The 13,063-nt window shown below is 40.9% G+C and overlaps 1 protein-coding gene across 1 annotated transcript in view; it reads left to right on the top strand.

Annotated features, from left to right (window-relative positions):
• The window catches only part of LOC120937061 (dynein heavy chain 5, axonemal-like), a 342,938-nt gene extending 335,340 nt beyond the window's left edge, over nucleotides 1-7,598 (top strand). The window contains exons 102-106 of the mRNA XM_040350003.1: nucleotides 843-1,003; nucleotides 1,838-1,954; nucleotides 2,968-3,183; nucleotides 3,390-3,551; nucleotides 7,124-7,598. Coding sequence (XP_040205937.1) covers nucleotides 843-1,003; nucleotides 1,838-1,954; nucleotides 2,968-3,183; nucleotides 3,390-3,551; nucleotides 7,124-7,447 — 980 coding nt within the window. The 3' untranslated portion in view covers nucleotides 7,448-7,598. The remainder of the gene's footprint in view (nucleotides 1-842; nucleotides 1,004-1,837; nucleotides 1,955-2,967; nucleotides 3,184-3,389; nucleotides 3,552-7,123) is intronic.
• Nucleotides 7,599-13,063: the final 5,465 nt, after the last annotated feature.

A 13,063-nucleotide genomic window follows, 5' to 3' on the forward strand; every position in this document is an offset into this window, starting at 1 on the left:
AGGCAGTAGACACTCTATCATGGCTCTGTCAGTGTGTCACATAACATGGCTGCTAGATGCTGAATTTGTTAACTTATGACCAATAAGTCCATGTTATGTGACACAGCCTCACTCTCCAGGCCCTGGCTACTACTGGGTGGGGACAAGGGAGCGGAGAAAGATCACTCCACCAGGGGAAGGTAAGGAGATAAACAGGCAGGCAGCTGGCCAGGACATGAGCCAAGGCAGAAGAACATGCAAGCGGAGCTGAATGGGCATGCGTCCGAAACTGAAGAAATGGTCCCTCTGCTCTGACCAGCATATTATAATCAGAAAGGGGCGGAGATAATGGCAAAAATAAACCCCCCTAAGCTAGTAGGTGCGGTGGAGTGGGGGTGTGTAATTCAAAATTGTTTTTTTATTCTGTACTGACTGTCTTTAAATTGTGCCAGCCCATGTTCAAATCCAAAAACAAAACTGGGGTCAGACTTGGTCCGGGGACAGTGTCCGCAAACCGGAGACTGTCTCTGGAAAACCAGGGATGTCTGGTCAACCTAGGGTAGAGGGAGCGGTGGCAAGTATAAAGGGGGCCACACCCGTGCGCCCTCAATCAATGCACGGGACGCCACTCGTAGATCAACTTCTGTACAGACTTGCTGCCCATACATGGATCGAAATTTGTCTGGTCCCTACTGAACTGGTAGAATTTTGATCCATATATGGCCAGCTTAACGCGAAATACCAAACCTTTCTCCATGGTGATGTTTAGAAGTGACTTTATTATATGCTATATACATTTTATTTGTTAGAGGAAACAAATACATAGTAGTTAAAATGCTAAGAATGTTGTGTTTTGTGTCTAGCTGTGAAACCGGCTTCTGTACAAGGACCTCGTGCCCTCCCTTTTACCTCAACTGACTCTCTGGCCAATCCTCCTAATATGTACTTACAAACAGCCAAGCTAAGCGAGATTCATGACATGTGTGCTTCTCTGCTCTCCAAAGTGCCACGTGGATGGAGTCGGGTATGTATACAGAGAGGTTACTATAAATAAGTAAGGCTTGTTCGTGTTTGGTAAAATATAACGGTAGAGGATGACACATTTTTTGTGTAGGATACTATGCTTACTCTGGGCAGTACTCAGGTTTGATGCATAGGACATCTTTATGGGTGAAGGCAGATGGTAGGGAGCATATTGATGTAAGCTATAGCCCCAAATCATTCACTTCTGCTAGCTCAAACTGTTTCATAGACAGGACATCTTTACTAGCAGTGGTTCCACTCAAAAGGCAAAGTTGTGGCCATCTTGGGATGAATATAAAACAACTTTAGACCTTTAATCCAATGGTATGAGTTCCTGGTTGTATCATGTAATAGAAAAATAATGTGAAAATAAATAGTAATTATAGGTTAGGATATCCCTAGTAGCCATTTCATTAACTGATGCTAAATCAAATTCCGTTGCATTAGATTTCAGATCAATATACAAATTGTCACCTTTTTCAATAAAAAAAAAAGAAAAAAAAAGAAGTACATTTACTAAGAGAATGTCCAAGGAAAATTGGCCTGGTCCCCTTAGTGGCTGAAAGCTGAGCTTAAAGGTCCTGTCCTTACATTTCAACTGTTTACTTTTACAATATCCAACATAACATATTAGCAGGATCCTGAGAACACGTGGCATTCCCTGTGCATATAGCAGCCATCTGTAGACAGTGGGGGCTTCATTGGAGATGGTGTTAACATTTCAAACAGATCACTGTTCTAGTTACTATGAAATAAGCAAAATGAATTTTGGTTACTAAAGACTGTATCTATAAAAACAATAAAGCAGTTGTGCATTTCATTTCTTTGCTTAAAGGATTTCATCAATGATCGTATAAAAAAGCTTGGTGGAGATACCCCTTTCAACCTGTTTTTAAAGAAAGAACTGCAACATCTCACATCAGCGTTGTCTGAAATTAGAAAGAGTTTACATGTGAGTGTTTTCATATTGTTAAACAGTATACTACCTACACATTAGGCTCAATTCACAATACTGACTGTACTTTGCAAATCTCATTGACTGAAAATAACGAACACTCTTCAATACCTGTCCCTCTCCTGGTGCGTTAACTTAGTGAATTCAGCCTATGTATCTTATTGTTGATAGAAGAATACATGGCTTTCAAGTATGTGCTGTATGTCTACAACAGATCTATTATTAAACAACAATCGGCACTATGCCTCATGGGCAGGCTGTGACATTACCAAGCCATCAAAACTACACACACTTTTGCTGCAAAATATCAAATTTGTTCTGCTCATCATAAATCAGTTTACCGCTTGTAGCTATCTCGAGTGTTTCCGTGTTTTTCATTTTGTTCTTCTTAAATCCCTAAGATGCCGCCCAAAAACACCCTGCACCTTCTAAGGCTCCTGGCAATGAACCTAAGTGCCAGAAGTTTAAAAATAGGCATGTTTTTTTACCACATCCAAAGTTTTTTCACAATTCGCGGGTGCTCTACGAACATGACCCCACACATTTCGGGGGTCGACTGCTCTAATAGGCATACAAAGCAGTAAACCTGGTAATTATGAGGTTTGTCTGGAGTGAAAAATTATTGTGACAGCTGGTGTTCCTCTGATGGGCTGGAGGTAGTCACATAATCAGTATGTTCAGAGAAGTGTGTATGAGCTAGTGATAGGTAGCTGTCCTATCGCGGGTAGAGAGCACTTTGAGTTGTCCTTACACAGCTTTTCCTCATCATGAAAATCAAGAGCAGATGCCATTTTGCATAGCAGATTCCCTAAAACCTTGTGGTGTTCTATAATAAATACATGTATTAGGGGGCACAAATGTGTGAATGAATAAGACACGTTCACAACCATTTAAACATTATTGGCATCTCCCTGTATATAGATGCAATTGGAAATTTAAAAAACTCTAGCAAAGCATGAAGAATTAATTTATTTCTCAGTAGGACTTTAATTTTATTTTGTTTTTCATAGGTAATAAAAGATTCTCTTGAATCACCCGACACATTAGGTGATCAGCTGTCTGACCCCAATGCTGTCACAATTGTGCATGATCTATATCACAAGAAAGCTCCCACACAGTGGTTCAAGATGGAATGGAACTTCCCCTGTCCATCTGATTGGTCTATCTCTTCATGGATACAAGATCTACAGCAGAGAGTAGCTCATTTTGAGAAAATACTTCAGTTGGTAAATACAGCAAAGCATATATAATGCACATTGTTTTATTCTCTAGAGACGTATGCTCTTTACATTCAAATTTCTTAATTATATTATTTTGATTGGTCAATTAAACCATGACCCTCAAGCATTATATTGCTGTTTACTGTGACCTTTGTGTTTTTGTTAATTTCTACTACATTCATGCTATCTCCACTTTATTCCCAAATCACCAGGGCCGTGAAAAAATGCCAACATATTGGCTTGGGGCTTTTCATAATCCCAAGGGTCTACTCTCTCTTCTTAAACAAGAGGCTATTCGCAGATACTCCGAGAGAACTGGAAATGCAGAATCAGTAGTGTTTAAAACTGAAATAACACAAAGAGACAAAGAACATGTAAGTGATGTGTAATTGTAATTTAGCAATGTATTGTACACATAAAGCTGAAGCTTAATCTGTTTTCTAGGTTGCATTTATCAGTGTAAACTTTGCCATTTTTATTACACACATTATTTTAGCCACAGTAATATCATCAGATCATGGCTGCTGGTAGGGTGCTGTACATAAATTCCTGAAAACATCACAGCACCCTACTCCAGTCCTCATGTCAAGAGCCCTCCATGTGGATGTCAGTCTGGAAGCATTCCTAGGCTAACTATCTTTACATGTAGGCTACTTTAGGTAACACTCACAGGTGATGTTGATCGTCAATGATTTATTTGTTCCAATCGTTTTTATTTTCAAAACAGCATACAGAACATTATGCTCAGATATTTATCAGAAGATTGTTGAAACAAGGATGCAATATACAATATATATACACATCCAGTTACCAAATGGGGCAGGCAAGGGACAGTAAGGCTAGAAAGGCAAGGGCTAGATGAGGCTGGATATCCCCCAGCTAGGAACTGGGATGGGCTTCATCTTACTTGCTACAGCTTCTAATGCCCACTGTGTGAAGCTTTCAGTGTGCCGTAAAATCAGAGTAAGCCATTTCAGTATAGGAAAGGAGTTGGTACAACTGTGTATTATTATTATAATACAGGATTTATATAGCGCCAACAGTTTACGTAGCACTTTACAATATAACAAAAAAAAACAGCCAGTTGCAATACAATAAAATACAAGAGGGTTAAGAGAGCCCTGCTCATAAGAGATTACAATCTAATAGGGTGGGGCAATTGGTACAAAAGGTTGTAACTGTGGGGAATGAGCTGATGGAAGTGATAAAAGACTAGTTGGAGGCGTGATAAAAAAAAATCAATGAAAAGAATTCATGGACAGCCGCACACCAAAATAAACCTAAAAAGGCTATGACTAAGCACTGATTGTTTGTGCGAACGCATCAGCTTTTTACCCCACTGCTTGCTGTGCTTTTTATCCTTTTTACACCAATAAAGGCTACCTTTTTAGGTTTATTTTGGTGTGCGGCTGTCCATTGAGGAGGACATTGATTGCTTATTGCATTTGCCTGGAGCGGCGGTCTCTTTTTCTTGGAGGCGTGATAGGCTTCCCTGAAGAGATGACTTTTCAGGGGTCGCTTGAAGGCAGCCAGAGTAGAAAATAACCAAACAGATTGATGTAGAGAGTTCCAGAGGATGGCAGAGGTTCTAGAGAAGTCCTGGAGATGAGCATGGGAGGAGACAAGGGAGCTTGAAAGCAGGAGGTCTTAAGAGGAGTGGGAAGGACAGTTTGGGTGATATTTGTAGACAAGATTGGTGATGTAGGTTGGGATAGAGTTGTGAATGGCTTTGTATCTTGTTAGTATTTTCAATTAAATTTGTTGGGCGAACAGCAGCCAGTGTAGGGATTGGCAGAGAGTAGTGGCAGACACTGAGTGGTCGGTAAGGTAGATGAGTCTGGCAGCAGCATTCATGATAGACTGAAGAGGGGATAGCCTATGGAGAGGTAGGCCTATGAGAAGGAAGTTGCAATAGTCAAGGCAAGAGATAACAAGGGAGTGAATGAATAGCTTGGTGGTTTCATTAGTTAAAAAGCGGCTAAACACTTTTGACAATGATTGTATTTGGGGCTGAAAGGACAGGCCAAAGTCTAGGATTACACCCAGTACCCTGGCATGAGAGGAGGGAATGATGGTTGCATTATTGACCTTGATGGAAAGTCATGGAGGGGGGCATGGGTGGGTTTTATTAATGCTAGAGGAGACTCAAGGAGTGAGGCGAGTAGAAATATATTTGGATGTCATCGGTGTAGAAATAGTATTGGAAACTGTGGGAGGTTATCAAGTGACCAGGGGATGAGGTGAAGATAGAGAAGCAAAAGGGGGCCAAGAACAGAGCTTTGGGGAATGCCTACAGAAAGAGGAAATGTAGAGGACACAGAAGGAGTGATATGAGGAGAACCAGAATAGAGCAGAATCTTGGTGGCCAAGGGAGTGGAGTTTATTGAGAAGGAGCACAGTGAGGTCTAGTGGGACTATGGAGTAGTTGCCATGGTTTTAGCAGTTAGACTAAAGTTCTGTTTTAAAGCATAACTGTACTTTTAGGATATAAACATCATTAAATAAACCTCCTCTCTCTCTCTACTATCATTCCCTAATCTTACACTTACCTGTACATGCTGCTTATAAATCTTGACTTCTTGAAGCCGCATCACCTTCTCATAAAAGGGCTCCCAGCTGTGTACAGTAAAATCTCTAAGGCAAAGGCACCATTAATGTTTCATGTGTGGCCTGGTCAGTAAGATTTTTTTTTTTGTGCTCTGCTGTCTGTGGTAAAACGAGCACAAAAATGGAAAGGCTGCGATGACCCCAAACAGACAATCAGTTAAAATGGGCTTTTAGGTGCCTTTCACACTACCCAACTTTTTTAAAATCCTGGGTGACTGACAGACACTAGGTGTCTCAATGGAAGACCAGAATGGGAGACTGCACCCATTGAGGAACCTTATAGCGGAATATGGCGAGTTTCCAACGAATACCTGGAGGTACCAGCATATACAGAATTTTTGTACTGTTTATTTATGGGAGGATTATAATGGCAGAACCTCTCACAGATTTTGAATCTTTGTGGCACAAAACAGCTTATGGATAGAGGTTTTCTTTCTACCTCTCATAAATTGTTGAATAGACAGTGTTACCACAGGCCTTCAATTTTTTGGGGAAGTGGGAAAGATCGAGCGAGATCGTTATTTTACAGACTTACAGAAACAGAATAGGCTAAGATTGGCACGCACATCTGATAAGTACTAAAATACAGGAGAAAAGTTTTAAACTTCGGTCTAGGTGGAACAGGGTCCTGAAGATGTTGGCCATTGCATACCCCTCAGTCTCGGATAGATTCTGGCAGGGCTGCAGGCAACAAGGATCAAATATCCACACCTGGTGAGAATGCCCAAAGATTAGGCCATTTTGGGCAGAGCTCAGGAATTTAATTTCTGAAATAACAACAGCTTCAATTTGGGACGATCCTATGCAATGCCCTTTTCATGGTACACAAAGTTCCATCAGGGCATGCAAACAGAGTATGGTCCCACACCTGTTGGATGTAGCTAAAGGGCTAATTTCAGCCTCTTGGGGGAAAAAAAAGCCACAAGGGCCCACCATAGAAAACTGGGTAAAACAGATTAAAAAAATTATGGAAGATGAGAAATGGGTCAGTACTAATAGATCAGAAGAGTTTAATGCTAAATGGGAACTATGGATAAACTATAGTATAACGAATAGGAGTTTATAGTTTCCTATTGTAAGGGAAGGTGCACACTACAGACATTTTTTCATACATTAAACCAAATGTATTATAGATTCTGCTCCAAAAGCTGAAATTCAAAAAGAAAATGTATCTGAGCTCAGTCCATTTCCTTTATTCTTATGTGCATTTCTGCATGACTGGAACTGTTGGGAGCTATGTCAAACTATCTCAGCAACTTACAATAATAACTGCATGCTAAATGACAATTTATTATATGTTTCTTGTATCGACTAACAAGGATTATATTTTCTATTTTAGATTAGAGATCCACCTCATGAAGGTATGTTTGTATATGGAGTCCACATCTGGGGGATATTCTGGAACAAGACAGATGGAGAGATTGTGGATTCCCCACAGAAGAGTCTAAACACATTACCAGTCATCCATGTGCAGTGTTTGCCCAGCTCTGAAAAATCTGGCATTAGTGATAATCCAAAAGTGTCAGATGTCTATATGTGCCCAGTGTACCTCTCCTTAACATCTGACAAACCGCCTGTTTTTACTCTAGACATCCAGAAAGAAAACATTGCTGGCTCTCGGTGGGCTCTCCGAGGCATGAAAGCAACCATACATCCCTTTTGATAAATCAGCATTTGGGAACTTATAATGCTAAAAGCAGTCAATTGTTTGCTTAAGCAATGTGGATACAGTTATTTCATGTTTCAGTATGTAGAAAGGCTCCATTCTTATAAAATAACAAGAAACACAAAATAAACATTATTTAAGTAAACAGGCATTGAGTGCATACTTTACTTTTTTTTGCAGCGTATGGGTTTATAAAAATCTTTGACTAAGGTATGTTATAGGTAATAGAAGTTGTATTTGACAAGGTCCAGAATTAATTCTTATAAGCGCTTTATATCTTAAATCCAGGTAGCTAATCCCTCACCATTCAGAGTGGTTTATTTCTAATCTTAGTACAAAAACGCTATGCATTTCTAATTATTACAATAGATATACTAGATTTGCAAGGGTACATTATTCTATCCATTTTTAGCTTTGTATGTCTTTGTATCTCTGCTAGTAAATTGTGTCAGCCATCAGCGTCTGCCTGGTAAACATCTCACCATATGCAGTGCTGACATTCTGCTCCCTCCCCACCCCAGCTATGAAACATTCGTCACAGGTTATTGCATCTCAGGAAGCTTGTGCTGGCCTTCTGCCCCAGAACTGCATTAGTAGTGTCTCACCAACAAAAATAATACCAGAACACATTTGAGATGGCTAATCAAACACAAAACAAGAAGGATTTGATACATGGAAATAACATTTTAATTTACAATAATGATATACTGTAGTTATTGGCTGCTTTGTTGAAAAGAGGAACAAAACAATATAAAACAGCAAATAAATGTTTACATGTATAAATGCAACTTTTTGACAGCATAACACAAGAGTTATGGTGGGGAGAAGCATTAGGAGACCGCTTTCCTCTTCACCAATCCCACTGAAGGGCACTGCAGGAAGCTTCTGCTAAGGCAGGGGTGCCCAACCTTTTGAAGCACGAGGGCCACTTAAGCAACTTGGTAACTAGTCGCGGGCCACAATGAGCAGAGCGGGCGGATGAAGGGTTACGACTACTCTATAGGCCCTCCGATCCACCCAGATGAAAGGGGACAAATTCCCTTCTGTTTTTCGGATTGGAGGTAGGGCCTAAGACTGCGTTCACACTGATGTGCTACTGTTTACCCACACCCACTGTGTCTATCCTGCGGGTTAGCTGAACTTTGCCATAGACTCCGCCTGTAGCAAAAGCTAGCTCTGTGGAGGAAGCATCGCCTTATGGGGCTCTGCTCCGCAACCTGCGATCTGGGCTTGCCAACCTGCCATTCCAGATCAGGAGGTCGTGGGCCACATCAGAGGTCTACGCGGGCCACATGTGGCCCCCGGGCCACTGCTTGGCCACCCCTGTGCTAAGGGGACACTGCCATTTGGTAGAACATTACTATATAAACAAAGTCACTTTACCATATCTTCTTCTTTTTAATCTGAGGATTAAAAGAACCACTGCATTAAATTGTGCTTTCTCCCATTGATGGTATTTTTTTTTTTTTAGTAAATAATTCCCCCCGCTCATTTAAGCTGGCCCTAGATCAGGCGAGGGCAAACTCGGTCCTCCAGCGGTTTTGAAACTACAAGACCCTGACAATCACAGGCATGACTCGGGAATGTCTGAGGCAAGGTTTTGCGAAACACGTCGGTCTCCACTGCTGCCATGCACATTCCGTTTTTGATGTCCTGTTTTACCTACTTAACTGTAAGTGTTTTTAACCGTTATTAAAACGCCTCATGTTTTACGGAATCACGCTATGTGCCTTTCCTTTCTACACATTGGATATGTTTGACCATCTCCAAGTCATTGATATCTTCCCTCGAGTGGCGGCTTCATTGCACCTACTGGTTGGATATCCGGATCCTTGCCGATTCACCTTCCACGTGTATATACACAGCTTTATTGACCCTTTGAGCGTAGGCTCATTAGGGTTCAAGACCTCTGGTAAGCCTCCCATCTTGGTGGCGGGTATTGTGTCATTGCACGATAAGTCCATTGGGTATCCGTTTCGGTTGAGAACTTTTTTTTACATCCAGTTGCATTGACCTATCAAGTTTCACCATAATACCACATTGGGACTTTTATTATTTGCACTGTTCACTTGGTGTTTCACATAGACCATCAGTGTCTTCTTATTATATCACTCAGCGCTATTTTTTTTTGTTTATTATGTTTTATTGATTTCCCTTTGTTCACTGGATTGTTTGTAGCTGCTCACTGTTTGGATAGCACAGCATTATTTTGTTTTTGTTCTCTATGACTAGACAAGGTGGTACTACTTTATCAATTAAAGAACATCAAATTGTCATTCCTGACTGATTACCTTTATGTTTTTTGTACTTAGATAAAAGAAAATATATACCTTAGACCCGGTTCACACAGGGGCGACACGACTTTGGCAAGGCAATCGCAAGATGACTTCAGAGGCGACTTGTAAAATGACTTCTGTATTGAAGTCAATGCACAGTCGCCCCAAAAGTCATACAGGAACCTTTTTCTAAGTCAGAGCGACTTGAGTCGCTCCTATTAGAATGGTTCCATTGAATAGAGCGCGACTTGTCAGGCGGCTGAGTCGCCCGAAGAGTCACCCCTGTGTGAACCGGCTCCAAGAACACAGGTAATGTGTGCCTGTCATTTTGTTTAAATAAAATAAAAAACTCATGCCATCTTGAAACAAAATTCCAACAGTGGGTGGTCATGCTGGTTTGGGAAACGTCAACTGAAAAATTAGCCAAACAGTGACTGCAGCCAAAAAGATGAAGGCACTGTTCAGGTATTTTGGCAGCCTCAGGCAGCTGCTGTCAGAATACAATGGCCAATAGCAGGAAATTTAGCGTGGATGGACATTGAGTTACATTTTTTGCATTCAGCCCAGCAGGCAAAGTTTGTTTGGCCAGCTTAGTGACTTATGCCCATAAAACAATGCTTATATTCAAAACCTTTTAAATACATTTTAGCATTCCAGACAGTATGGTTATCAAAAAGCAGTAAATAATTTAATAAATAAAATACGTTCTTTACTTTTATGCAGTGTTTATCTAGCTTATCCACAGGCAGAAAATGAATACATTGCATAAACTGTACAATTTGTGCGGTGAATTGCTATAATCTTACAAAAAAAAAAAGCAAAAATGATTTCCATATGTAAAAAAAAAAAAAAAAAAAAAAAAAGGAATTTTGAGGTTGCACTGACTGAAGTCACCTTACAAGAATACTAACACCTTTCATGTTAGGCACAGAAAGATCTTATACTTAAAGGGTAATTTCACCTTTACAGAAAAATCTGTAAGGTGAATTTACACAGGACCCCCCCACCCCCCCCACCCGACCTGGAGCTTGGCGATCACCTGCGTTGACACATCGGGTCGCCGTCTTACTGGTCCAGGGCTTAATCTCCAAAACGTACCTCGTCAGTAGGTACATTTAGGAGCATTGTAATTTGGGTGCACAGGCACGGGGTCCAGTGTAAGTTCACTTACACTTTAAAGTGGAACTTTAGTCAGAAAGTTTAAGTCCTGCTAGATCACTTCAGGCTGGACCCTTTTGCAGGTATAGCTATGTAAAACATTAAAAATAAGTCCCTATACTGTTTAAAGTCTCACCCTGCTCTGCACATGCTCAGTTGCTCTCCATTTTTAGGCACTGCTGAGTTTGTAGAGGCCGACCTACTGACAGCCTTAAACCCTCCTATCCTTTACAGCCAAGGAGCTGCACATATGATCAGTTATAAAACCAGACTTTTTTTTACAGTTTGGTTGAAGGATCAAACAAAATGTAACAGTTAGCAATCCCAGCATTCTAGGAATGTAACTTTTTGAAACTGTTAAATCAATGGGTTTAGTTCTGCTTTATGATTTATTGCGGTTCAGGATCTCTGGGTTTCAGCAAAATGGCAGCCTCCAGCAAGAAGAAACAGAAGTAATGCTGGAGGCAATTTACAGCACACACTAATTTTGGTGGCATATTTATTAATGTGGAATGTAATTTCCTTGCTAAAGTACATTGGCCCAGATTCACAAAGCACTTACGCCGACGTATCTCGAGATACGCCGTGCAAGTGCAAATATGCGCTGTCGTATCTGTGCGCCGTGCCCACAAAACTAGATACGCCTGAAAATAGGCTTCATCTGACCGACGTAACTTGCCTACGCCGTCGTATCGTGGGCGCATATTTACGCTGGGCGCATTTGCCGCTCCCATTGATTTTTCTATGCACATATGCAAATGAGGGAGATACGCCGATTCACGAACGTACTTGCGCCCGGCGCATAATATACGTTTGCATAAGTCGTACGTCCGGCGTAAAGTTATTCCCCATATATGAGGCGCAACTCATGCTAAGGTATGGACCAGGGAACACAGCCGTTGTATTTTACGACGTTTACGTAGTACGGGAATAGGGCTGGGCGTAGGTTACGTTCACGTTGTAGGCAGTGATCCGTCGTATCTTAGGGAGTAGTTCCGACGTGATTCTGAGCATGAGCACTGGGATACGTCCACGGGACGGCGCATGCGCCGTTCATTTTAAGTATTTGTATGGCACTCGGCCCATCATTTGCATGGGGTCACGCCTCATTAGCATGGCTCACGCCCACTTCCACCTACGACGGCTTACGCCGAGGGAACCCAGCGCAGTTTGGGAGGCAAGTGCTTTGTGAATTTGGTGCTTGCCTCTCTGCGCTACGTCGGCGTAGCATATATTAGATACGCTACGCCGGCATAAATATGCGCCAATGTATGTGAATCCGGGCCATTATTTTTTATCAAGTTGGTATGAGTAAAATTCAGCTTTAAAATTACAAGTGAATCAAGTTTTTTATTGTCAATTGGCTGAGCAGTTGCTCAATAATAAATCCATGTACACAAATCATCTTCACAATCCAAGGTTTTACTGTATTAGTCAGTGAACTGGATTCAATAAAACATTCGTTGTCGGAAAATCTGAAAATTGTCCGATGGAGCATACAAACTGTTGGGTTTTCTGACAAAACCCTGCCATCACACATTTGTTGTCGGAAAATCTGATCGTGTGTACAAGGCTATACAGAGGAAGATGTTTTGTAACCGACACTTGTGTGAACTATCTGGTAAACACCATGTCAGGCTGAAATGAAACGCCTACTCTAGGCTGTTGGTATATGAGAAATGGTATCATCCACTCTTTTCCTGTACATCTCTCACCTGCTGCAGATTAGAAGTTTAATGTTGGGGCACACATGAAACATTATAGGATTGCACATTGAATTTACATTCATTGGAACACACTTAAAATATATAACCAGCATACGCATCAAAATTAACATAGCACTTATCAAGAGACACAAGTAACAATATTTTATACAGGACAATAACCGAATCAACTAAACTGTCATAGTATTTTAATAAAATTTACTTAAAAGTTGACCTGTCACCAACAAATCAAACATTAAAAAAGACAACATATAAATGAACATACTAGGACTCACATTATGCGTAGCTTCTTAATAAACTATTAAGTATTACATCTCTGCAAAAAAAAAAGGGGGGGTTTCCAGCTTATTTGAGGCAATCAGTAATGAAAAACATTAAAGTTATATTATCAGATCCCTACTGGAAATCATTTATTTTCCATGGTTTCCATACTTCTTGCACGAGAAAGGGCAAGC

The sequence above is a fragment of the Rana temporaria genome, chromosome 4 (assembly GCF_905171775.1).
Source record: "Rana temporaria chromosome 4, aRanTem1.1, whole genome shotgun sequence".
NCBI classification, from domain to species: domain Eukaryota; kingdom Metazoa; phylum Chordata; class Amphibia; order Anura; family Ranidae; genus Rana; species Rana temporaria.